The sequence below is a fragment of the Tursiops truncatus genome, chromosome 3, assembly GCF_011762595.2.
Source record: "Tursiops truncatus isolate mTurTru1 chromosome 3, mTurTru1.mat.Y, whole genome shotgun sequence".
Classification (NCBI taxonomy): domain Eukaryota; kingdom Metazoa; phylum Chordata; class Mammalia; order Artiodactyla; family Delphinidae; genus Tursiops; species Tursiops truncatus.
Window position 1 is genome coordinate 143,923,712 of NC_047036.1, and position 27,736 is coordinate 143,951,447.

General features: G+C 42.4%; 1 protein-coding gene and 1 long non-coding RNA gene across 5 annotated transcripts in view; one reads left to right on the forward strand and one right to left on the reverse strand.

Moving 5' to 3' along the window:
- Nucleotides 1–345: 345 nt before the first annotated feature.
- The window catches only part of SLIT3 (slit guidance ligand 3), a 609,805-nt gene continuing 582,414 nt past the window's right edge, over nucleotides 346–27,736 (reverse strand). For 3 of the 4 annotated variants that reach the window (XM_073802786.1, XM_073802783.1, XM_033853549.2), the window contains 4 exons: nucleotides 5,372–5,526; nucleotides 4,427–4,712; nucleotides 3,073–3,281; nucleotides 346–800 (listed from right to left, as the gene is read on the reverse strand). In XM_073802786.1, coding sequence (XP_073658887.1) covers nucleotides 565–800; nucleotides 3,073–3,281; nucleotides 4,427–4,712; nucleotides 5,372–5,526 — 886 coding nt within the window. In that variant the 3' untranslated portion in view covers nucleotides 346–564. Of the gene's footprint in view, nucleotides 801–839; nucleotides 1,552–3,072; nucleotides 3,282–4,426; nucleotides 4,713–5,371; nucleotides 5,527–27,736 lie in introns of those variants that run through there. The other variant, XM_073802785.1, reaches the window with a different exon arrangement.
- Nucleotides 684–26,560, forward strand: LOC141278358 (uncharacterized). The gene is made up of 2 exons (XR_012330953.1): nucleotides 684–818; nucleotides 24,388–26,560. It is a non-coding gene; the product is annotated as an uncharacterized lncRNA (long non-coding RNA).

Consider the following 27,736-nt stretch of genomic DNA (forward strand, 5'->3'; position numbering starts at 1 on the left):
AAAAGCTGGGTGCTTGTAGGGAAGGAAAAGTCATTAAAAATCGGAAGAAACAAAGAAAAACCTTTTCCTTCGCTCTTTTCCTCTTCTCGTTCTGTTTCCTGAGCTCAGTAAGCAGGTTCTGGTTTCTGCCGACTTAATGACGACAGTGTTTCCTAGACGTATAAACCTCCTCCTTCCTTCTCAGACAGGCTATCACTTCTTTATGCTCATCCTTTCGTTTTAAAACATTTTTATTAGCCTTTTTTCCTAAAACTTTTAACAGCTGTTTATAAAAACACCACAAATACACAACACAGAACAAAAAGGTCGGTAAAAATAACTCACTATATGGTACATATACTCAGATGGTGTGATATATTTATATAATAAGAGATGAAAATAGTCACTTTCCATAATAAAAATAAGTTCTATTTTTTGTTTATTTTACAATATACTTAATATTCTCTTCTTTTGCTTCCTTTCCAGCTTCTACTGCTTCACTGCGAATCTCGTGGGGGGGGTCCCACGTGGCCGTCCCCACCCACCCGGCTGGAGTCCGGGAGGCGGAAGGGCTGCGGGGGGCCCTTAGGAACACGGGCGGCAGCCGCACTCTAAGTGTCTCTCCACCTCTTCCACGAACGAGGAGCCGTCTGTGCACTGGAACACGTATTTCCGCCGCTTGCTGCGGGTGGGCTGGCAGCACTGGGGACCGCAGCCCCCATGACATTCCATTAAGGGCACCTTGGAGGCCGTGGCACACGAGGCATAACCTTTCTGGCGGCGGATCACCTCTCGGACTACCCCCCCCAGGCATGGAGCCTCTGCAGAGGGCGGAAGAGGTAAGGGCAGGGCATTGGGGCTGGAGATGGCTGTCCGGGGTAGGCTGCTCTGAGACACTCGTGGGCCGAAGCCCGTGCGTACTTACTCATTCACTCATCCATCCGTCTCCCTGCCCACCCTCCCATAACCCATCTCACTCTTCCACAAATACTAAGTGCCTTTCCGTACCAACCTCGATAATAGGTTTAAAACTAAGCCCCGAGGATAGCAGGGTGACAAGAGCAGGCTCGGTCCCTTCCTTCAAGGAACTTAAAGATCAAACTAGATGTGGCAGATTGGGGGACTGAGGGCTAAATCCCATCCCAGACCTATGTTGCTTGTGCCACAGACACTTAGAAACCAAATTAAATGCCAACATTAAAAAAAAGAAAAAACCACAATGCCAGGAGATTGCATCTGAACATTGGGATATCTGGTTTCTTTGAAAACCAGGGGCTCTGGCAAAGCTGAGTCTGCATCCCTGCGTGGCAATGATGGGCTGAAGCCGTGGGCTTTAGACGGGGCAGGAGATCTCCAGTTTGCCCCAGTCCCCACCACTCTCAGTAGCCTGTCTCTGCTGGTATAGAGTCTAGACACTAATTACAGTGTCATTTAAATAAATACATTTGTAATGATAAACCGAGGTGCATGCTACGAAGAAACGGGATGTGTTTATACAAAATACATGGCAAAGGAGCCTGACTAGCCCAGGGGCCAGGGATTGTCTCTGGGAAGTGATTCTGGAGTTGAGATCTGAAAGAGGAACAGTAGTCAGTGAGCCAGAGTCTGGGGGTGGGGTGTGTGTGTGTGCGCACGCATGCGAGCTTTTCCACAAGTTGTAGAAATGAGGGGAGGGGACCCCTGGATCTGCTTAATCCTCCGGTCCCTGACCCAACTCTTCACCTTGACCCCACTACTGTCCTCAGTACATTGGGAAAGTATCTGGAGCAAGGCACTGAGAGAGAGAGTAACGGATTCAGGACTAGGATCCTCGGCCACATAGCCTTGGATCCCTGAGCCTCAGTTTCCTTGTCCAGAAAATGGTGACACATGTCCTGGTTCTTCCTGCTTTTTCAGGGGCTGTTATGAGCATCACAGAGATTGTGAATGCAAAAGGGCTTTATGCAGTTTAAAGTTTTAGGTGGTTAATGTGATGTGATGTGAATTCTGTTAAGCTTGATATAGGTTTTTAAAATTACGTGATTGTTAACAGGATCAAAAGAAGCCTAATGGTAACAGGTGTGTGTGATGTGCGGGGCAGGGAGAACGCACACTCGGCAGCATGTTAACAGTTGGGCTGTCCAGCTGAAGGGAATGGGAACGCTGTTTATATTCTGGCAATTTTTCTGTTAGATCTGAAATTATTTCAGAATACATTATTTACCAAATTGGTTAAGAATGGTATTTCAACAAGGTATAACATGTGAAAGAGTCCTCTAGTGACAGGAGGTGGCCTGCCCAGGATTCTAGTGGCAGGAAGGAAGACGAAGACTTCTCAGTTTCCATGCAGGAGAAAAACCTCCAAGGTGAGACAGAACCATTTCAGCTGGAATATAATTTAATTTTAATTTTCCTTTTTTTGCACTTACCTCCAAATTAATACACTAAAGGGGTCACTAAGAGAGGTAAGTGATTTGATGTTTCTGAAATGGGATTAGACCAAGGAACTGTCTTTTGTTGACCCAATAATGGCATGAGGTTTGGGAGGAGACTGCAGAGCAACGTCTGAAATGTTACTGTGATTAAGAACCATCGAGGGCTCTTGTTAAAGCAGGTTCTGATTCAGAAGGTCTGGGCTGGGACTGAGCGTCTATATTTCTAATAAGCTCCCAGGTGAGTCAGTGGTGCTGGTCAGTTAGAAAAGGAGGGGAGGGGAGAGGAGAGAAAGAACAACCCAGACTGCTCACACAGTCCTGGCGGTTTGCAGGGACCCCAGCTGGAACTATCCAGCTAAGCCATTTCTGAATGCTTGACCCATGGGAACCGTGTGGGATGGAGCATGTTTAGTGTGGTTTTGAACTGCTATGTGTTGGGGCTAATTTGTTATACAGCAATGGCTAACTGACACAGGAACTTATGGTGTTGCCCCCCCCCATATTCAACATGATGGAATTTGAGGCTCAGAAAGTAACTTAATGAAGGTCATGCAGCCTCTAAGTGGCTCAGCCAGAACTGGAACTTAGGTCATCTGAACGTGGAGTCCAAGTCTGACCCCCGCATCCTTCCCGGGCACCGTCATTTCTCCCCCCCCGCCGATGCGCACAGTGGACCCACCTTGTTCGCAGTGTTCCCCACTAAAGCCGGGCTGGCACAGGCAGTAGGGCTCCCCTTGATCTGAGACGTGGCATTGCCCGTGGTGACACTTGAAGGCTGAGCAGGCGTTGGCAGAGTCATTCTTGTGGTCACACAAGGCCCCTCTGTAGCCCTCGGCGCACTTGCACACATAGGAGGTCCCAGTTGCCACGCATCTCCCCTGGCTGCAGCTGGGGGCAGAGGCGAGGAGAGGGGAACCAGGCAGTCAGTGCAGCTGGAGGCTTCCTTTGTCCACCCCAGCCCGGAGCTGTGGGACCTTAGGCCTTCTCCACCCCATGGTCCACCCTCCACCGGCCCAGTGGCTGAGCATCAGTCAGCTGGAGGCTGTGAGCATCGCCCAATGACACTGACAGCTGTGAGCCTGATGAGGCTGGCTGTTGTACCCACAGATGTCAGAACCCATGCAGTCTTCTGCCATCTTAATTGATAACATGATTACGACTGTCTCTACCACCAGCTACCACTTGCTCTGTGCCAGGCATTGGGGTAAGTGCTTTACACCTAGCATCAGTCTTATTTTCTACAATCCCCTCTCCTCTGCTGTCCTGTGCAGTAGACAGTCTTATCCACATCCTCTGCTGTCCTGTGCAGTAGACAGTCTTATCCACATCTCACAGATGGAGAAACTGATGCCACAGCCTGGATTCTTTTTTTTTTGGATTCTTAATTGTGCTGCAGCATTCTCTGTACTGGGATGACATTCAGAGGCAGGGTTCATTGTAGACGTATTCGTTACAGAGTCCAACGCATACACACACACGCTCCAGAGCTACCCAGGAAACTCAACCCCTTTATAGCATCCTTCACTCCTGATCCACAATATCATGTCCCAGCTTGTTCGGCCAAGCAAATTACTAGACATGGCTCTGGTGTCATCTCTGGCCGATTCAGACTTCTGAACACTGAGGATGCTGGGTCTCCTATTTTTAGCACAAGGCCTGACACATAGTAGGCCCTCAGTAAATATTTTGATGCATAATGAATGCCAGAGCCATGAAATGATTCAGCTGTGCGTGGTTATACACCCCTAGTGCCCTCATAGGGTACCACTGAGTGGGGAGTCGAGTCGGGCCAAAATGCACCCACTTGCCAAGGTGCATGCACACGGGTGCCCCTTTCGACTTCTGAAGGCCACTTGACAAGTGTTTCTCAGCTAGGCTCTGGCACACTGATGTCTCCTCTGAACAAGACCTGCTGTTTGGACGTGTTAAGTCCCTGACCTTCTAAGCAGCCCCTGTCTACAGTCTGACTGCAGTCCCTCCAGCTTCCATCAGTGCCCACTTCCCGGGCGGGGCAGAGGGGGAGGGACACCGACCTGTGGCCGAGGCAGGGGTCGCGGGCCTCCTGGTCGCACAGCAGGCCGGTCCAGCCTGGGTGGCACTCGCACACCACGCTGTCCTTCTCCACGGCACGGCACAGGCCGTGCCTGCACACGCTGCAGGACTTGCAGCCCGGCGAGACGCCCAGGGCCTGCGGCGGGAGGGCCTTGAAGTCCTGCAGCTCGTTGTTGATGCGCACCTCGTGGATGCAGCCGTGGAAGCCGCCCAGCGGCCGGTCCACGCCCTGGCGCAAGGCCGAGAGGCCCGTGGAGGTGGGGATGCCTGCGGGAGGGACACCAGGACAGCGACCTGAAGATACTCCCCTGCCCACCCTGCTCGCCCGAATTCCAGCCCTCGGAGGTGGACTCCTTGGGAGAAGTCTTGGGAACCTCCATGTTGAATAAGCTGCTCTGATGCCTTTTTTTTTTTTTTTTTTTTGGCACATAACCCTTTGAGAACTACTGGCCGAAGGCTGGGTTTCAGGCCCATGCTCTGCCAGACTGGTGGCTCCTTCTCTCTTTGGCCTTTGAATGACCTTAATGGCAAACATACTCCTCTACACACATCAGCTGAGACTCACAGCATCTAAGGGGGTGGCAGAGCAGAGGAAGCCCCTGTATCTGAAGGGGCTGGCCCCTGTATCCATCTCCTTCCTCCCCATTCCATCTTCACCTTCCACCATCCTCCCTAAAAAACGTGTAGTTTCTCAGAAGGAACCCTGCTCTCTTTCCTGTCCTCTTCTCCTCCCCATGATCTGGCTAACTATTCACATTTTAGGGAGCAGCTTGGTTGTCACTTCCTCCAGGAAGCCTTCATTGATTAGCTTTGGCAGTGGGTGCTGAGAGCAGCGAGCCTCACCAGTTGGCCTGGGGGTGGGTGCCCGAGCACAGGGGGCAGGTGGGAGGTGGAGGTGTTTGGGGTGGGAGGGGATGGGGCTTTACCTCCAAGGTAGAGGGGGCTGTTGATGCCCACTGTTGGCTGCTTCTGGAGCTTCCCCAGGCTTTTGGGGGCTCCTTTGTCCACCACCAGGTTCAGGGTCTGGTTTAGCATCACCAGCTCCACACTGTGAAACTGCCCATCATTCACGGTCTCCACGCTGGGCAGGAGAGAAATGGGAGAGACAGAGGATTTGCTGAGTGCCTTCCACAGCCTGCACTGGGCTGTGAACTTGACTAGTATTCCTTGCATTTTGTTTTGTTTTTTATTTGGAAATAATTTCAAACAACATAAGATACTGTGGGTTCAGTTCCAGACCACCTGAGGAAGCAAGTCACATGAATTTTCTGGTTTCCCAGTGCACATAAAAGTTACGTTTATACTACTACAGTGTACGCTATTAAGGGTGTGATAGCATTTTGTCTAAAAAACAATTTACATACCTTAAATTAAAAATACATTATTGCTAAAAAAAAATGCTGACTGTCACCTGAGCCTTCAGGGAGGCATACTCTTTCTGTAATAATAACATCAAAGATCACAGATCACTATAATAAATACTGTAAAAGGCTGAAATATTATGAGAATTATCAAAACATGACACACAGACATGAAGTGAGCAAATGCTGTTGGAAAAATGGTACCAATAGACTTGACACAGAGTTGCCACAAACCTTCAGTTTGTAAATAATACAGTATCTGTGAAGCACAATATAGCAAAGTGCAGTACAACAAAGTATGCCTCTAAGGGTATGGAATCAGCTGTCAGAAACCTCCCAAGAAACAGAAGTCTAGGACTGGATGGGTTCACTGGTGAATTCTACGAAACATTTAAAGAAGGCTTAATAACAATCCTTCTCAAACTCTTACAAAAAATAGGAAGGAACACTTCCAAACTCATTTTACAAGGTCAGCATCATCTTGATACTAAAACCAGACAAGAATGCCACAAGAAAATTACAGACCAATATCTCTGATGAACGTAGATGCAAAAATTCTTAATAAAATATTAGCAAACCTAATTCAATAGTACATTAAAAAGGTTATATACCATGATTAAATGGGGTGTATTCCAGGGATGCAAGAGTGGCTCAAAATCACAAATTCAATCAGTGTGATACACCAAATTAACAAAATGAAGGAGCAAAATCATGTGATCATCTCAATAAATGCAGAAAAAGCATTTGACAAAATTCAACATCCATTTATGATGAAAACTCTTAACAATATAGGTATAGAACAAACTCAACCAAATAAAGGCCATATATAACAAGCCCACAGCTAACATTATATTCAGTGGTGAAAACTGAAAGCTTTTCTTTCAAAATCAGAAACAAGACAAGGATGCCCACTCTTGCCATTTATATTCAACAAAGTATTGCAAGTCCCAGCCTGAGCAATTAGGAAAGAAAAAAAAAAGGCATACACATTGGAAAGTAAGAAGTAGAACTGTCACTATTTGCAGATGACATGATGTTATATATAGAAAAACCTAAACTTTCCACTAAAAAATTGTTGGAACTAACAAATTCAGTAAAGTTGCTAGACACAAAATTAATATATAAAAATCAGTTGCATTACCCCTCTTACACCAATGGACAGATGATCCAGCCAGAAAATCAATAAGGAAACACAGGCAGAAGAATTAATAAGTGAGCTGGAGGACAGAATGGTGGAAATAACTGTCGAGGAGCAGAATAAAGAAAAAAGAATGAAAAGAATTGAAGACAATCTCAGAGACCTCTGGGACAACACTAAATGCACCAACATTCGAATTATAGGGGTCCTGGAAGAAGAAGAGAAAAAGAAAGGGACTGTGAAAATATTTGAAGAGATTACAGTGGAAAACTTCTCTAACATGGGAAAGGAAATAGTCACCTAAGTCCAAGAAGCACAGAGAGTCCCATACAGGATAAACCCAAGGAGAAACACACCAAGACACACATTAATCCAACTAACAAAAATTAAATTCAAAGAAAAAATATTAAAAGCAGCAAGGGAAAAACAAGAAATAACATACAAAGGAATCCCCATAAGGTTATCAGCTGATTTTTCAGCAGAAACTCTGCAGGCCAGAAGGCAGTGGCAGGATATACTTAAAGTGATGAAAGAGAAAAACCTACAACCAAGATTACGCTACCCAGCCAGGATCGCATTCAGATTTGATGAAAAAATCAAAAGCTTTTCAGACAAGCAAAAGCTAAAAGAATTCACCACCAAACCAGCTCTACAACAAATGCTAAAGAAACTCCTCTAGGCAGGAAACACAAGAGAAGAAAAAGACCCACAAAGACAAACCCCAAACAATTAAGAAAATGGTAATAGCAACATACATATCAATAACCTTGAATGTGAATGGATTAAATGCCCTAACCTAAAGACACAGACTGGCTGAATGGATACAAAAACAAGACCCATGTATATGCTGTCTACAAGAGACCCACTTCAGACCTAGGGACACAAACAGATTGAAAGTGAAGGGATGGAAAAAGATATTCCATGCAAATGGAAATCAAAAGAAACCTGGAGTAGCAATACTTGTATCAGATAAAATAGACTTTAAAATAAAGACTCTTATAAGAGATACTGAAGGATGCTACACAATGATCAAAGGATCAATCCAAGAAGAAATAACAATAATAAGTGTTTATGCACCCAACATAGGAGCACCTCAATATATAAGGCAAATGCTAAGAGCTATAAAAGGGGAAATCAACAGAAACACAATTATAGCGGGGGATGTTAACACCTCACACCAATGGACAGATCATCCAGACAGAAAATTAATAAGGAAACACAAGCTTTAAGTGACACAACAGACCACATAGATTTAATTGATATTTATAGGACATTCCATCCAAAAACAACAGATTACACTTTCTTCTCAAGTGCACACAGAACATTCTCCAGGATAGATCACATCTTGGGTCACAAATCAAGCCTCGAAAAATTTAAGAAAATTGAAATTGTTTCAAGCATCTTTTCTGACCACAATGCTATGAGATTGGAAATCAATTACAGGAAAAAAACTGTGGAAAACACAAATACATGGAGGCTAAACAGTGCACTACTAAATAACCAAGAGATCACTGAAGAAATCAAAGAAGGAATAAAAAAATACATAGAAACAAATGACAATGAAAACATGACGACCCAAAACCTATGGCACTCAGCAAAAGCAGTTCTAAGAGGGAAGTTTATAGCAATTCAGTCTCACCTCAAGAAACAAGAAACATCTCAAACAGTCTAAGCCTACACCTAAAACAGCTAGAGAAAGAAGAACAAAGAAAACCCAGAGTGAGTAGAAGGAAAGAAATCATAAGGACCACAGCAGAAATAAATGAAATAGAAACAAAGAAAACAATAGGAAAGATCAATAAAACTAAAAGCTGGTTGTATGAGAAGATAAAGAAAATTGATAAACCCTTAGCCAGACTCATCAAGAAAAAAAGGGAGAGGATGCAAATCAATAAAACTAGATATGAAAAAGGAGAAATCACAACTGACACTGCAGAAATACAAAGGATTATAAGAGACTACAAACAACTATATGCCAATATAATGGACAACCACAAAGAAATGGACAAATTCTTGGAAAGGTACAATTTTCCAAGACAGAACCAGGAAGAATTAGAAAATATAAACAGACCTATCACAAGTAATGAAATTGAAACCATAATTAAAAATCTTCCAACAAACAAATGTCTCGGGCCAGATGGCTTCACAGGCAAATTCTATCAAACATTTAGAGAAGAGCTAACACCGATCCTTCTCAAACTCTTCCAAAAAATTGCAGAAGGTGAAACACTCCCAAATTCATTCTATGAAGCCACCATCACCGTGATACCAAAGCCAGAAAAAGATATCACCAAAAAAGAAAATTGTAGACCAATATCACTAATGAACAGAGATGCAAAAATCCTTAACAAAATACTAGCAAACAGAATCCAACAACACATTAAAAGGATCATACACCACGATCAAGTGGGATTTATCCCAGGGATGCAAGGATTCTTCAATCTATGCAAATCAATTAATGTGATACGCAATATTAACAAATTGAAGAAGAAAAACCATATGATCATCTCAATAGATGCAGAAAAAGCTTTTGACAAGATTCAACACCCATTTATGATAAAAAAAAAAAACCCTCCAGAAAGTGGGCATAGAACCTACTCAACATAATAAAGGTCATATATGACAAACCCACAGCAAGCATCATACTCAATGGTGAAAAACTGAAAGCATTTTCTTCTAAGATCAGGAACCAGACAAGGATGTCCACTCTCACCACTCTTTTTCAACATAGTTTTGGAAGTCCTAACCATGGCAATCACAGAAGAAAAAGAAATAAAAGGAAATTGCAAAAGAAGTAAAACTCTCACTGTTTGCAGATGACATGATACAATACATAGAGAATCCTCAAGATGCCACCAGAAAACTACTAGAACTAATCAATGAATTTGGTAAGGTTGCAGGATACAAAATTAATGCACAGAAATCTCTGGCATTCCTATACACCAACAACGAAAAATCAGAAAGAGAAATTAAGGAAACACTCCGATATACCATTGCAACAAAAAGAATAAAATACCTAAGAATAAACCTGCCTAAGGAGGTGAAAGACTTGTACTCAGAAAATTATAAAATACTGATGAAAGAAATCAAAGATGACATAAACAGATGGAGAAATATACCATGTTCTTGGATTGGAAGAAGCAGTACTGTGAAAATGACTATACTACCCAAAGCAATCTACAGATTCAATGCAATCCCTATCAAACTACCAATGGCACTCTTCACAGAATTAGAACAAAAAATTTTACAATTCGTATGGAAACACAACAGACCCCGAATAGCCAAAGCAATCTTGAGAAAGAAAAACAGAGTTGGAGAAATCAGGCTTCCCGACTTCAAACTATACCACAAAGCTACAGTAATCAAGACAGTGTGGTACTGGCACAAAATCAGAAATATAGATCAATGGTACAGGGTAGAATGCCCAGAGATAAACCCACACACATATGGTCACCTAATTTATGACAAAGGAGGCAAGAACATACAATGGAGAAAAGACAGCCTCTTCTGTAAGTGGTGCTGGGAAAACTGGACAGCTACATGTAAAAGAATGAAACTAGAACACTCCCTAACATCATACGCAAAAATAAACTCAAAATGGATTAAAGACCTAAATGTAAGACCAGACACTATAAAACTCTTAGAGGAAAACATAGGAAGAATACACTTTGACATAAACCACAGCAAGATTTTTTTGACCCACCTTCTAGAGTAACGGAAATAAAAACAACAACAATAAAAGTGACTTAATTAAACTTAAAAACTTTGGCCAGCAAAGGAAACCATAAGCAAGACAAAAAGACAACCCTCAGAATGGGAGAAAATATTTGCAAATGAAACAAGAGAAAAAGGATTAATCCCCAAAATATACAAAAAACTCATGGAGCTCAATTTCAAAAAACAAACAATCCAGTTAAAAAATGGGCAGAAGACCTAAAGAGACATTTCACCAAGGAAGACATACAGATGGCCAAGAGGCACATGAATAGATGTTCAACATCACTAGTTATTAGAGAAATGCAGATCAAAACTACAGTGAAGTATCACCTCACGCTGGTCAGAATGGCCATTTTCAAAAAATCTACAAATTCTGGAAAGGGTGTGGTGAAAAGGGCACAGTCCTGCACTGTTGGTGGGAATATAAATTGATACGACCACTATGGAATACAATACAGAGGTTCCTTAAAAAACTAAAAATAGAACTACTAAATGACCCAGTAATCCCACTGCTGGGCATATACCCTGAGAAAACCATAATTCAAAAAGTCATATACCACAATGTTCATTGCAGCACTGTTTACAATTGTCAGGATATGGAGCCAACCTAAATGTCCATTGACAGATGAATGGATAAAGAAGATGTGGCACATATATATGATGGAATATTACTGAGCCTTAAGAAGTTACGAAATTGAGTTATTTGTAGTGAGGTGGATGGACCTAGAGTCTGTCATACAGAGTGAAGTAAGTCAGAAAGAGAAAAATACTGTATGCTAATGCATATATATGGAATCTAAAAAAAAAAAAAAGTACTGATGAACCTAGTTGCAGGGCAGGAATAAAGATGTAGACATAGAGAATGGACTTGAGGAAACGGGTGGGAGGAGGATGTGAGAATAGCATTGACATATATATACTACCGAATGTAAAATAGTTAGTGGGAAGCAGCAGCATAGCACAGGGAGGTCAGCTCAGTGCTTTGCGATGACCTAGAGGGGTGAGAGGGAGACTCAAGAGGGAGGGGATACGGGTACATATGTGTGCATATGGCTGTTTCACTTTGGTGTACAACAGAAACTAACACAGTATTGTGAAGCAATTATACTCCAATAAAGACCTATTAAAAAAAAAGAATGGATCACTGAAGAAGTCAAAAAATACCTAGAGACAACAGAAAAGAAAAGCACTATGATCCCAAACCTATGGAATGCAACAAACCTATGGAATGCAGTTCTAAGAGGGAAGTTTATAACAATACAGGCTTACCTCAGAAAACAAGAAATATCTCAAACAACCTAACCTTACACCTAAAGCAACTAGAGAAAGAACAAACAAAACCAAAGTTAGTAGAAGGAAAGAAATCATAAAGATCAGAGGAGAAATAAATGAAACAGACAATAAGAATAGAAAAGATCAATGAAACTAAAAGCTGGTTCTCTGAAAAGAAAAACAAAATTGATAAACCTTCAGCAAAACTCATCAAGTAAAAAAGGGAGAGGGCCCAAATCAATAAACTCAGAAATGGGGGCTTCCCAGGTGGCGCAGTGGTTAAGAATCTGCATGCCAGGCTTCCCTGGTGGCACAGTGGTTAAGAATCCACCTGCCAATACAAGGGACATGGGTTCGAGTCCTGACCCAGGAAGATCCCACATGCTGTGGAGCAACTAAGCCTGTGCACCACAACTACTGGGCCTGAGCTCTAGAGCCCGCAAGCCACAACTACTGAGCCCACGTGCCACAACTACTGAAGCCCACGTACCTAGAGCCTGTGCTCCGCAACAAGAGAAGCTACTGCAATGAGAAGCCCGTGCACCGCAACAAAGAGTAGCCCCCCACTTGCCACAATTAGAGAAAGCCCATACACAACAACAAAGACCCAATGCAGCCAAAAATAAATAAATTAAAAAAAGAAAAGAATCCACTGGCCAATGGAGGGGATATGGGTTCGAGCCCTGGTCCAGGAAGATCCCACATGCCACGGAGCAACTAAGCCCATGTGCCACAACTACTGAGCCTGCCTGCCACAACTATTGAAGCCTGTGCGCCTAAAGCCCGTGCTCTGCAACAGTAGAAGACACTGCAGTGAGAAGCCCACATGCTGCAACGAAGAGTAGCTCCTGCTCACCACAACTAGAGAAAGCTCATGCGCAGCAATGAAGACCCAACGCAGCCAAAAATAAATAAATTTATATTTAAAAAAATCAAAAATGAAAAAGAAGTTACAACTGACATGACAAAAATACAAAGCACTGTAAGAGACTACTGCAGGCAACTATATGCCAATAAAATGGACAACCTGGAACAAATGTAGAAATTCTTAGAAAGGTACAATCTCCCAAGATTGAACCTGGAAGATATAGAAAATATGAACAGACCAATTACAAGTACTGAAATTGAATCTGTGATTAAAAAAACCCCAACAAACAAAAGCCCAAGTTGAGACGGTTTCCCAGGCAAATCCTACAAAACATTTAGAGAAGAGTTAACACCTATCTTTCTGAAACTATTCCAAAATATTGCAGAGGAAAGAACACTTCCAACCTCATTCTATGAGGCCACCATCACCCTGATACCAAAACCAGACAAATATACCACAAAAAAAGAAAATTACAAACCAATATCACTGATGAACACAGATGCAAAAATCCTCAACAAACTACTAGCAAACTGAATCCAACAATACACTGAAAGTATCATACACCATGATACATGTGGGATAAATCCCACCATAATCAAGTGGCATTTATCCCAGGGGTGCCAGGAGTTTTCAGTATCTGCAAGTCGATCAGTGTGATACACCACATTAACAAACTGAAGAATAAAAACCATATGATCATCTCAGAAGATACAGAGAAAGCTTCTGAAAAAATTTAAAACCTATTTATGATAAAAGCTCTCTAGAAAGTGGGCACAGAGGGAACCTATAGGGGCCTCAACATAATAAACACCATACGTGACAAACCCACAGCTAACATCAGACTCAATGGTGAAAGGCTGAAAGCATTTCTTCTAAGATCAGGAACAAGACAAGGATGTCCACTCTCACCACTTTTTTTCTTCTATTTCTTTTTTTTTTGGCCACATAGCATGACATGCAGGATCTTAGTTCCCTGACCAGGGATTGAACCCACGTCCCCTGCAGTGGAAGTGCAGCATGCTAACCAGTGGACCTCCAGGGAAGTCCCTTTCACCAATTTTATTCAATATAGATAGCCACAGCAATCAGAGAAGAAAAAGAAAAGGGACCCAAATTGGAAAAGAAGTAAAACTGTCACTGTTTGCAGATGACATGATACTATACATAGAAAACCCTAAAGACGCTACCAGAAATCTACTAGAGCTCATCAGTGAATTCAGTAAAGTTGTAGGATACAAAATTAATACACAGAAGTCTGTGGCATTTCTATACACTAACAGCAAAAGATCATAGAAATTAAGGGAACAATCCCATTTACCATCACATTAAAAAGAATAAAATACCTAGGAATAGGGCTTCCCTGGTGGTGCAGTCGTTGAGAGTCCACCTGCTGATGCAGGGGACACGGGTTCATGCCCCGGTCCGGGAAGATCCCACATGCTGCGGAGCGGCTGGGCCCGTGAGCCATGGCTGCTGAGCCTGCGCATCCGGAGCCTGTGCTCCGCAACGGGAGAGGCCACAACAGTGAGAGGCCCGCATACTGCAATTTCTGCCCACCAGAAAAACAAGATCCAGCCTCATCCACCAGAACACAGGCACTAGTCCCCTCCACCAGGAAGCCTACACAACTCACTGAACCAACCTTAGCCACTGGGGACAGACACCAAAAACAACGGGAACTACGAACCTGCAGCCTGCAAAAAGGAGACCCCAAACACAGTAAGATAAGCAAAATGAGAAGACAGAAAAACACACAGCAGATGAAGGAGCAAGATAAAAACCCACCAGACCTAACAAATGAAGAGGAAATGGGCAGTCCATCTGAAAAAGAATTCAGAATAATGATAGTAAAGATGATCCAAAATCTTGGAAATAGAATGGACAAAATGCAAGAAACATTTAACAAGGACCTAGAAGAAATAAAGACGAAACAATGATGAACAACACAATAAATGAAATTAAAAATACTCTAGATGGGATCAATAGCAGAATAACTGAGGCAGAAGAACGGATAAGTGACTTGGAAGATAAAATAGGGGAAATAACTACTGCAGAGCAGAATAAAGAAAAAAGAATGAAAGGAACTGAGGACAGTCTCAGAGACGTCTGGGACAACATTAAACGCACTAACATTCGAATTATAGGGGTTCCAGAAGAAGAAGAGAAAAAGAAAGGGACTGAGAAAGTATTTGAAGAGATTATAGCTGAAAACTTCCTCAATATGGGGAAGGAAATAGTTAATCAAGTCCAGGAAGCACAGAGAGTCCCATACAGGATAAATCCAAGGAGAAATACGCCAAGACACATATTAATCAAACTCTCAAAAATTAAATACAAAGAAAACATATTAAAAGCAGCAAGGGAAAAACAACAAATAACACACAAGGGTCCCCATAAGGTTAACTGCTGATCTTTCAGCAGAAACTCTGCAAGCCAGAAGGGAGTGGCAGGACATATTTAAAGTGAGGAAGGAGAAAAAACTGCAACCAAGATTACTCTACCCAGCAAGGATCTCATGCAGATTTGATGGAGAAATTAAAACCTTTACAGACAAGCAAAAGGTGAGAGAGTTCAGCACCACCAAACCAGCCTTACAACAACTGCTAAAGGAACTTCTCTAGGCAAGAAACACAAGAGAAGGAAAAGACCTACAATAACAAACCCAAAACAATTAAGATAATGGGAATAGGAACATACATATCAATACTTACCTTAAATGTAAATGGACTAAATGCTCCCACCAAAAGACACAGATTGGCTGAATGGATACAAAAAGAAGACCCATATATCTGCTGTCTACAAGAGACCCCCTTCAGACCTAGGGACACGTACATATTGAAAATAAGGGGATGGAAAAAGATATTTCATGCAAATGGAAACCAAAAGAAAGCTGGAGTAGCAATTCTCATATCAGACAAAATAGACTTTAAAATAAAGACTATTAGAAGAGACAAAGAAGGACACTACATAATGATCAAGGGATCGATCCAAGAAGATATAACAAGTGTAAATATTTATGCACCCAACATAGGAGCACCTCAATACATAAGGCAAATACTAACAGCCATAAAAGGGGAAATCGACAGTAAAACATTCATAGTAGGGGACTTTAACACCCCACTTTCACCAATGGACAGATCATCCAAAATGAAAATAAATAAGGGAACACAAGCTTTAAATGATACATTACACAAGATGGACTTAATTGATATTTATAGGACATTTCATCCAAAAACAACAGAATACACATTTTTCTCAAGTGCTCATGGAACATTCTCCAGGATAGATCATATCTTGGGTCACAAATCAAGCCTTGGTAAATTTAAGAACATTGAAATTGTTTCAAGTATCTTTTCTGACCACAATGCTGTAAGACTAGATATCAATTACAGGAAAAGATCTGTAAAAAAACAGAAACACATGGAGGCTAAACAATACACTACTTAATAACGAAGTGATCACTGAAGAAATCAAAGAGGAAGTCAAAAAATACCTAGAAACAAATGACAGTGGAGACACGATGACCCAAAACCTATGGGATGCAGCAAAAGCAGTTCTAAGAGGGAAGTTTATAGCAATACAATCCTACCTTAAGAAACAGGAAATATCTTGAATAAACAACCTAACTTTGCACCTAAAGCAATTAGCAATTAGAGAAAGAAGAACAAAAAAACCCCCAAAGTTAGCAGAAAGAAAGAAATCATAAAGATCACATCAGAAATAAATGAAAAAGAAATGAAGGAAACGATAGCAAAGATCAATAAAACTATATGGTTCTTTGAGAAGATAAACAAAATTGATAAACCATTAGCCAGACTCATCAAGAAAAAAAGGGAGAAGACTCAAATCAATAGAATTAGAAATGAAAAAGGAGAAGTAACAACTGACACTGCAGAAATACAAAAGATCATGAGAGATTAATACAAGCAACTCTATGCCAATAAAATGGACAACCTGGAAGAAATGGACAAATTCTTAGAAATGCACAACCTGCCAAGACTGAATCAGGAAGAAATAGAAAATATGAACAGACCAATCACAAGCACTGAAATTGAAACTGTGATTAAAAATCTTCCAACAAACAAAAGCGCAGGACCAGATGGCTTCACAGGTGAATTCTATCAAACATTTAGAGAAGAGCTAACACCTATCCTTCTCAAACTCTTCCAAAATATAGCAGAGGGAGGAATACTCCCAAACTCCTTCTACGAGGCCACCATCACCTTGATACCAAAACCAGACAAGGATGTCACAAAGAAAGAAAACTACAGGCCAATATCACTGATGAACATAGATGCAAAAATCCTCAACAAAATACTAGCAAACAAAATCCAACAGCACATTAAAAGGATCATACACCATGATCAAGTGGGGTTTATTCCAGGAATGCAAGGATTCTTCAATATATGCAAAACAATCAATATGATAAACCATATTAACAAATTGAAGGAGAAAAACCATATGGTCATCTCAATAGATGCAGAGAAAGCTTTTGACAAAATTCAACACCCAGTTATGATAAAAACCCTGCAGAAAGTAGGCATAGAGGGAACTTTCCTCAACGTAATAAAGGCCATATATGACAAACCCACAGCCAACATCGTCCTCAGTGGTGAAAAACTGAAAGCATTTCCACTAAGATCAGGAAGAAGACAAGGTTGCCCACTCTCACCACTATTATTCAACATAGTTTTGGAAGTTTTAGCTACAGCAATCAGAGAAGAAAAGGAAATAAAAGGAACCCAAATCAGAAAAGAAGAAGTAAAGCTGTCACTGTTTGCAGATGACATGATACTATACATAAAGAATCCTAGGGCTTCCCTGGTGGCGCAGTGGTTGAGAGTCCACCTGCTGATGCAGGGGACATGGGTTCGTGCCCCGGTCTGGGAAGATCCCATGTGCCGTGGAGCGGCTAGGCCCGTGAGCCATGGCCGCTGAGCCTGCGTATCCAGAGCCTGTGCTGCGCAACGGGAGAGGCCACAATAGTGAGAGGCCCGCGTACTGAAAAAAAAAAAAAGAATCCTAAAGATGCTACCAGAAAACTACTAGAGCTAATCAATGAATTTGGTAAAGTAGCAGTATACAAAATTAATGCACAGAAATCTCTGGCATTCCTATACACTAATGATGAAAAATCTGAAAGTGAAATCAAGAAAACACTCCCATTTACCATTGCAACAAAAAGAATAAAATATCTAGGAATAAACGTACCTAAGGAGACAAAAAACCTGTATGCAGAAAATTATAAGACACTGATGAAAGAAATTAAAGATGATACAAATACATGGAGAGATAGACTATGTTGTTGGACTGGAAGAATCAACATTGTGAAAATGACTCTACTACCCAAAGCAATCTACAGATTCAATGCAATCCCTATCAAACTACCACTGGCATTTTTCACAGAACTAGAACAAAAAATTTCACAATATGTATGGAAACACAAAAGACCCTGAATAGCCAAAGCAATCTTGAGAACGAATGAAAAGCGGAGCTGGAGGAATCAGGCTCCCTGACTTCAGACTATACTACAAAGGTACAGTAATCAAGACAGTATGGTACTGGCACAAAAACAGAAAGACAGATCAATGGAACAGGATAGAAAGCCCAGAGATAAACCCACGCACATATGGACACCTTATCTTTGATAAAGGTGGCAGGAATGTACAGTGGAGAAAGGACAGTCTCTTCTATAAGTGGTGCTGGGAAAACTGGACAGGTACATGTAAAAGTATGAGATTAGATCACTCCCTAACACCATACACAAAAATAAGCTCAAAATGGATTAAAGACCTAAATGTAAGGCCAGAAACTATCAAACTCTTAGAGGAAAACAGGCAGAACACTCTATGATATAAATCACAGCAAGATCCTTTTTGACCCACCTCCTAGAGAAATGGAAATAAAAACAAAAATAAACAAATGGGACCTAATGAAACTTCGAAGCTTTTGCACAGCAAAGGAAACCATAAACAAGACCAAAAGACAACCCTCAGAATGGGAGAAAATATTTGCAAATGAAGTAACTGACAAAGGATTAATTTCCAAAATTTACAAGCAGCTCATACAGCTCAATAACAAAAAGACAAACAACCCAATCCAAAAATTGGCAGAAGACCTAAACAGACATTTCTCCAAAGAAGATATACAGACTGCCAACAAACACATGAAAGAATGCTCAACATCATTAATCATTAGAGAAATGCAAATCAAAACTACAATGAGATATCATCTCACACCAGTCAGAATGGCCATCATCAAAAAATCTAGAAACAATAAATGCTGGAGAGGGTGTCGAGAAAAGGGAACACACTTGCACTGCTGGTTGGAATGTGAATTGGTACAGCCATTATGAAGAACAGTATGTAGGTTCCTTGAAAAACTACAAATAGAACTACCATATGACCCAGCAATCCCACTACTGGGCATATATCCTGAGAAAACCATAATTCAAAAAGAGTCATGTACCAAAATGTTCATTGTAGCTCTATTTACAATAGCCCGGAGACGGAAACAACCTAAGTGCCCATCATCGGATGAATGGATAAAGAAGATGTGGCACATATATACAATGGAATATTACTCTGCCATAAAAAGAAACGAAATTGAGGTATTTGTAATGAGGTGGATAGACCTAGAGTCTGTCATACAGAGTGAAGTCAGAAAGAGAAAGACAAATACCGTATGCTAAGACATATATATGGAATTTATGAAAAAAAATGTCATGAAGAACCTAGGGGTAAGACAGGAATAAAGACACAGACCTACTAGAGAATGGACTTGAGGATATGGGGAGGGGGAAGGGTAAGCTGTGACAAAGCGAGAGAGTGGCACGGACATATATACACTACCAAACGTAAAATAGATAGCTAGTGGGAAGCAGCCGCATAGCACAGGGAGATCAGCTCGGTGCTTTGTGACCGCCTGGAGGGGTGGGAGGGAGGGAAATGGAAGAGGGAAGAGATATGGGAACATATGTATATGTGTAACTGATTCACTTTGTTATAAAGCAGAAACTAACACACCATTGTAAAGCAATTATACTCCAATAAAGATGTAAATAAATAAATTACACTAGCTGGATCAAAAAAAAAAAGAAAACCTAGGAATAAACCTACCTAAGGAGACAGAAGACCTGTACTCCAAAAACTATAAGATGCTGATTGAAGAAATCAAAGATGACACAAACAGATGGAGAGATATACCATGTTCTTGGATTGGAAGAATCAAGTTTGTGAAAATGAATATACTAACCAAAGCAATCTGCAGATTCAGTGCATTCCCTATCAAATTACAAATGGTATTTTTCACAGAAGTAGAATAAAAAATTTAAAAATTTGTATGGAAACACAAAAGCTCCTGAATAGCAAAACAACCTTAAGAAAGAAAAATGGAACCGGAGCCATAAGGCTCCCTGACTTCAGACTATAGTACAAAGCTACAGTCATCAGAACAGTATTCTACCAGCACAAAGACAGACTTATAGATCAGTGGAACATGATAGAAAGCTCAGAGATAAACCCACGTACCTATGGTCAATTCATCTACAAGAAAGGAGACAAGAACATACAGTGGAGAAAAGACAGTCTCTTAAGTAAGTGGTGCTGGGAAAACTGGAGCCACTTGTAAAAAAAATGAAATTAGAACATTCTCTAGCACTATACCAAAAAATAAACTCAAGATGGATTGAAGACTGACGTGTAAGACTGGATACTATAAAACTCCTAGACGAAAACATAGGCAGAACACTCTGACATAAATAGCAGCAATATCTTTTTGGAGCAGTCTCCTAGGGTAATGAAAATAAAACCAAAAATAAACAAATGAGACCTAATTAAACTTAAAAGCTTTTGCTCAGCAAAGGAAACCATAAACAAAATAAAAAGAAAACCCACAGAATGGGAGAAAATATTTGCATATGATGGAACTGACAAGGGATTAATCTCAAAAATACACAAACAGCTCATTCAGTTCAATATCAAAAATACAAATAACCCAACCAAAAAATGGGCAGAAGATCTAAATAGACATTTCTCCAAAGAAGACATACAGATGGCCAAAAGGCACATGAAAAGATTCTCAACGTTGCTAATTATTAGAGAAGTGCAAATCAAAACTATGATGAAGTATCACCTCACACCAGTCAGAATGGCCATCATTGAAAAGTTCACAAATAATAAATGCTGGAGAGGGTGTGGAGAAAAGGGAACCCTTCTATATACTGTTGGTGGGTATGTAACTTGGTACAGCCACTGTGGAGAACAGTTTGGAGGTTCCTTCAAAAACTAAAAATAGGACTGCCATATGATTCTGCAATCCCACTCCTGGGTCTATATCCAGAGAAAACCATAACTCAAAAAGATACATGTTCACTGCAGCCCTAGTGTTCATTGCGTGCTATTCACAATAGCCAAGACATGGAAGCAAGCTAAATGTCCATCAGTAGATGAATGGATAAAGATGTGGTACATATATACAATGGAATACTACTCAGCCATAAAAAAGAATGAAATAATCCCAATTGCAGCAACATGGATGGACCAAAAATTATCACTGTAAGTGAAGTACGTTAGACAGGGAAAGAAAAATATCATATGCTATCATTTATATGTGGAATCTAAAAAAAATGACATAAATGAACTTATTTACAAAACAGAAACAGACTCACAGGCATACAAAACAAACTTATGGTTACCAAAGGGGAAAGGTGCAGGGGAGGGATAAGTTAGGAATTTGGGAGTAATATATACACACTACTATATATAAAATAGATAAACAACAAGGATCTACTGTATAGCACATGGAACGATACTTAATATTTTATAATAACCTATCTGGGAAAAGAATCTGAAAAAGAATATATACACAGACACACACATAACTGAATCACTTTGCTGTACACCGGAAACTAACACAACACTGTAAATCAACAATACTTCAATTAAAAAAAGCAAAAAAAAATCAGTTGCATTTCTATACACTAATAGTGAAGTATCAGAAAGAGAAATTAAGAAAACAATCCCATTTACAATCACATCAAAAAGAATAAAATACCTATAAAAAATTAACTGAGGAGGTATAAAACCTGTACAATTAAAACTGTTTAAGAGATTGATGAAAGAAAGTGAAGGAGACAAAAATAAATGGAAAGATGTTCAGTGCTCATGGACTGGAAGAATCAGTAGTGTTAAAATGTTCATACTACCCAAAGCAGGCTACAAATTAAGTGCAATCTCTATCAAAAGTGCAGTGGCATTTTTCACAGGAATGGAACAATCCTAAAATTTGTATGAAACCATAAAAGACTCTGAATAGCCAAAGCAATCTTGAGAAAGAAAAAGCTGGAGGAATCACTCTCCCTGATTTTAAACTATATATATTACAAAACTATAGTAATCAAAATAGTGTGATACTGGCATAAAAACTGACACATAGGTCAATGGAACTGAATAGAGTCCAGAAATAAACTCATGCATATGTGGTCAGTTAACTTACAACAAAGTACCCAAGAATATAAAAAGCAGAAAGGACAGTCTCTTCAACAAATGGTGCTGAGAAAAGTGGGCAGCCACATACAAAAGTACGAAACGGTACCACTATCTTACACCATCTACAAAAATTAACTGAAGATGGATTAAGGACTTGATCATAAGACCTGAAACCATAAAACTCCTAGAAGAAAACATAGGTGGTACGCTCCTTGACATTGTCTTGGTGATGATTTTTTGGATTTGACACCAAAAAGCACAAGAAACAAAATAAGTGGGACTACACCCCACTGAAAACCTTCTGGGCAGCAAAGGAAATCATCAACAAAATGAAAAGGCAACCTAGTAAATGGGAGAAGGTATCTGCAAATCATATATCTGATAAGGGATTAATATCCAAAATATATAAAGAACTCATACATCTCAACAGCAAAAACTCAAACAAACTGATTAAAAAATGGGCAGAAGATTTGAATAAACATTTTCCCAAAGAATTCATAGAGATGTCCAACAGGTACACGAAAAGGTGCTCACTAAGTGTCAGGGAAGTGAACATCACAACCACAATGAGACGTCACCTCACACCTGTTAGAATGGCTACTATCAAAAGGAGAAGAGATAACAATGTTCATGAAGATGTGGAGAAAAGGGAACTCTTGTGCACTATTAGAGGGAACGTAAGTTGGTGCAGCCACTATGGAAAACAGTATAAAGGTTCCTCAGAAACTTAAAACTACCGTATGATCCAGCAGTTCCACTTCTGGGTATTTATCTGAAGGAAACAAAACCACTCACTAAGTATCTGCACCTCCACGTCCATTGTAACATTACTTACAATAGCCAAGACATGGAAGCAATCTAAGTGTCCATCAGTGGAAGAATGGATAAAGAAAACGTGGTATATATGTATGTACAATGGAATACTACTCAGCCATAAAAAAGAAGCAAATCTTACCATTTGTGACAACATGAATGGACCTTGAGGGCATTATGCTAAGTAAATAAGTCAGAGAGAGAAAAGCAAATACTGTATGACCTAACTTGTATGTGGAATCTATTGTAAAACAAAACAAAATGAAAAAACCTGAGCTTGTAGATTCAGAGGAGAGACTGGTTGTTGCCAGGTGTGGGGGGTAGGCGAAACGGGTGAAGTGGGTCAAAAGGTACAAACTTCCAGCTATAAGACAAATAAGTCCTGGGGGTGTTATATACAGCATGGTGACTACAGTTAATAATATTCTATATTTGAAAGTTGCTAAGATGGTAGATCTTATAAGTTCTCATCACAAGAAAAAAAATTATAACTATATATGCTGATGGATGTTAACTGGACTTACTGTGGGGATCATTTCACCATATACACAAATATCGAATTGTCGTACACCTGAAACCAATATGTTACGCATCAACTATATCTCAATTTAAAAAATTAAGGATTGATTCCACATGGAAACTTACCATAACCTTGTCTGTGCCAGTAGGTGCTTGTGGGTTAATAGGTCACCTTCTTCCTGGCGTATCCTAACCAGGGTCTCCTGGAAATAATGCCTACAGCTGGTGGTTTTCAAATGGGGTCCCTGGAGGTTTGGTTTGGAACCATTGCAAATCACAGTGGTTCCATTTCTACTTTTATTTATTTATTTATTTAAAATCTTGGCCTTTGAAGTACGGATGGGAAAAATGGGAAAAGGAAACCAAACTCAAAACCAACCTGCTCTGAACTCTAAAAGAGATGATCCTACTGTGGTTCCGAGGCCCAGGAATTAGTCTCCTGGAAGGATACTCAGGGACTTCAGGGGAGAGAGGGGCTCTGACAGTCTTTGTTGTTATCCTCTAAGCTCGATGAACCAGCATCGAGTGGGAGGTGGGAAGCTTTGGCGGTGCCAGGGCCAGGCTGGGCGGCCCCTGTCTGGGACTGGCATGAGAACATATGTTGGCCAAGGGTGGCCCATAGAGTTCTCTTCTGCTTTTAATGACAGTTGTTGGGGGCCGGGGGAGGAGACATGTGTTGAAAGCTGAACTAGGCTGGGTACTTGCATTCTCTCATTTAACCCTAACAACCCCCAGGTGGGATGTACCATTTTTTTCTCCATTTTAGAAATGAGACCTAAGCCTCAGAGACCGGGTCTAGTCTGAAGTCTTAAAGTGGGGCTGGTAGAAGCAGGACTCAAATCCAAGCTCCCAAGGCACAGGACCCCACACCACCCTGGGACGAATGGTCATTCCTCGATGCACTAGGCGTGCTCACCTGGATGCTGAGGTGTGACCACTAGGTGGCGACAGAGCCTCACAAAGAGTTCCTGGGATTCCGGTCAGGCAGCAGCCTGAGACGTCAGCCGCACCACAGCAACCCCGGACTCCTGGACCATCGGAGCAGGGCCATACTCCCTCTCTAGGCCCCGCCTTGCATGCCCCAGCATGTGGGAGAGCGGGTTCTGCTGGGAGCCTGGCCTGGATCTAAATCGCAGCTCTGCCACTTCCTGGCCTCTTGTGCCAAGGATGCATCTGAGCATCAAGTTTCTCATCTCTAAAACAGGAGTGATGACGCATGTCCGGGGCTTGCGGATGAGAAAAAGACCTGGCAATGGATGGGTCTGTGGTAATTAAGACAAAGGGAGCATGCACTGCTTGCCAAAGAGAGGTCTCCTGGGGTGTTTTACAATGGCCAACATTTAAACCCTGAAGCATTTTACATAGAAACCCTGAATTTCTAGCTTCTTTTGAGAAGAAGCTGCATCCCACACAGCTGCATCTGCTAGAGCCATACCCTCCAAGCTACCACAGTCCCCACCACTCTCTATTGGGCCTCATTTCCCCCAAGTCTGTCAGCTCACTCAGCCCCTTGGGCCTTGAAGGCAGGGGAGTTTGCTCCTCAGACAAATCTTGGAAGTTAGGAACAGTGCAGTCTGTCCCCATTCTGGGGCAGGTAGGGCTTGGGTGGGTTTTTGTGTATTTCCCTCGGGCCTGGAAGAGAACCTCACCACCTGTGACTCCCACTGGGCACCCCCAGGAAGGAGGGCACGGAACCCAGCTGCTCCAGGCCTGTACGTCCCTGCTGCGGGCCGCGGTGGGCAGGCCGCAGACCAGCCTTGGTTTGCCTCCCTGGCTCTGAGGCTTTGGAGGCCAGAGCTCGCTACTGACTGAGGAGGAGATCTCATTTTGAGGCTGGGATGGCCTCCTGGTCCCATCAGCTGCTTGTCAGCTGGGCCTGTGCCCTCTGTTAACCCCAGCATGGCTTCCTTGTATACCGATGGAGTCTCCCCTTCCCCAGAGCCTGCGGAAATGCTCATGAGCCATAGCTCACATCTCAGCTCAAACATCACCTCTTCCCCCAGGGAGCCTTTCCTGGTCCTCTAAGCAGAACCAGCCATCTGCTGCTGCTTCACTGTGCCCACAGCATGCACTGGCGTCTCCTGTGAGACCTATTTTATCCTGCTCAGGCAACAGGTGCTTATTTACATGTCTGCCTTTCTCCCTGGATTGTGTTTTCCTGAACGCTGCGGCTCCTACACCCAGCCCAGGACCCACACGAGGTGCTGTAAGCAGCTCCTGGCAGGAAAGAACTCTCGCAGGAGGCCCCCTTTGTCTTGTCGCTAACCTGAAACTTGCACCCCCATGCTCTACTCATCTCCAGCCCTAGCACACCTTTGAGATCTTTTTTTTTTTTTTTTTTTTTTTTTTTTTTTTGGCGGTACGCAGGCCTCTCACTGTTGTGGCCTCTCCCGTTGCAGAGCATAGGCTCCGGACGCACAGGCTCAGCGGCCATGGCTCACGGGCCCAGCCACTCCGCGGCATGTGGGATCTTCCCGGACCGGGGCACGAACCCGTGTCCCCTGCATCGGCAGGCGGACTCTCAACCACTGCGCCACCAGGGAAGCCCCCTTTGAGATCTTTTGATCGCATAATACTCTGCCCAATCTGTTGGTTCTTTCCATAGATCACAGAAGTAGAAATGAATAAGTAATTAACAGATGACCAGATCTCTTCCCTAGCTTCCCCCTCCAGTCATCTCACAAACTGTGTAAGCAAGATAGCATCTAAAGAAAAATCAAAAGAAGTCGACAAGTCTGCACATAGTCGGAGATGGTGATGACTGTGACACCCCCCCCCCCCCCCCGTCTCAATGATTAACTGAGACTGCTTCCGTCTTTCCCTTTGAAAACTTTCACGGCCAAGTGAATCTTCAGATGTGGTTTTTGGGGGACACTGAGTCCACCATCTCCCCAGATTGCCAGCATTCTGATTAAAAGCAACTTTCTTTTCTACCAACATTTGCCTCTCTCTCGAGTATTGATTTTTGAGCGGTAAGCACCTGGCCCTGATCCAGTAACAATGCCTGAGAGACGTTTCTGAGGTGAGTGAAAGCGTGCAGTGTTGGGGCAAAAGCAGGGCTGCCCAGAGAAAAGTATTTGGATGCAAAACCATTTTTTTTTTTTGGCTGCGCTGCATGGCACGTGGTATCTTAGTTCCCCGATCAGGGATCAAACCCGCCCCCTGCATCAGAAGTTCGGAATCTTAACCACTGGCCCACCAGGGAAGTTCCCGCAAAACCATTTTTAATATGAGATTCTTAGAGACTTGGGCCCTTTAGGATTTGGGGCTAAAGGGCACTAAATATCTGTCACCAGGCTTGGCATGAGGATCCTGGCAGGAACATCCTTTACTTGGTTCCTCCCATGGGTAAGAGAAGGGGCCGGGGGTCTCCCCAGGGCCACCTGCTAACTCTCACCTGACTCCCTGACAAGGGCTGGAGATGGCAATTCTCTGGGTTCCTGATTCATTCTTCCCATCCTGATTAAGACAACAGCAGAGCGTTCCAACATTCCTACCAACAACACACCTCTCTACCAGACCAACAGCTAACATCGGTGTGGGAAGGGCAGGGAAGGTCCCCAAGCTCTGGACAGAGCCCAGCTGCTCCAGAGTCTGGCTGTCACCTTCTGTCCTTCACCTGCCCACGTACAGGCTCAACTTGCCAAGTGCTTTCTCAACCCTCAGCCCCCAGGAACACCCCTGGAGGGACGTGGTGCTGTCATGCACAGCACACCGGGGAGAACACGGAGGCAAGAGGTGGAGTAACTTGGCCAAGCCCAGATGTGTCTGACGCCCCAGGCTTTATGGAGGGCTGCCCTGGCCCTGCCCCCGGCTCTCTCTCCTCTGCACTTCACCCATGACCAGCAGCCCCAGGAACAGAGATGTTAGGAGGCCCTGACTCCAGGGAACTCTGAGGCTCCCGGGACATCCATGGTACCTGCTGTCCTAACCTGGCTGGTCTTCCCTCCAGCCACCCTCTGTCGTGAAACCTTCTTCTCTGGTCGCTGCCTTTTCATCGTCCCTCAGGCTTGTCGCTGCTGTTCTCCCAGCCTGCCGGCCCACTGCTCTCCCTGATCACACAAATTCTTCAAGACCCCTTGCAAATGGCTCCTTCTCCAGGAAGCCCTCCTGGG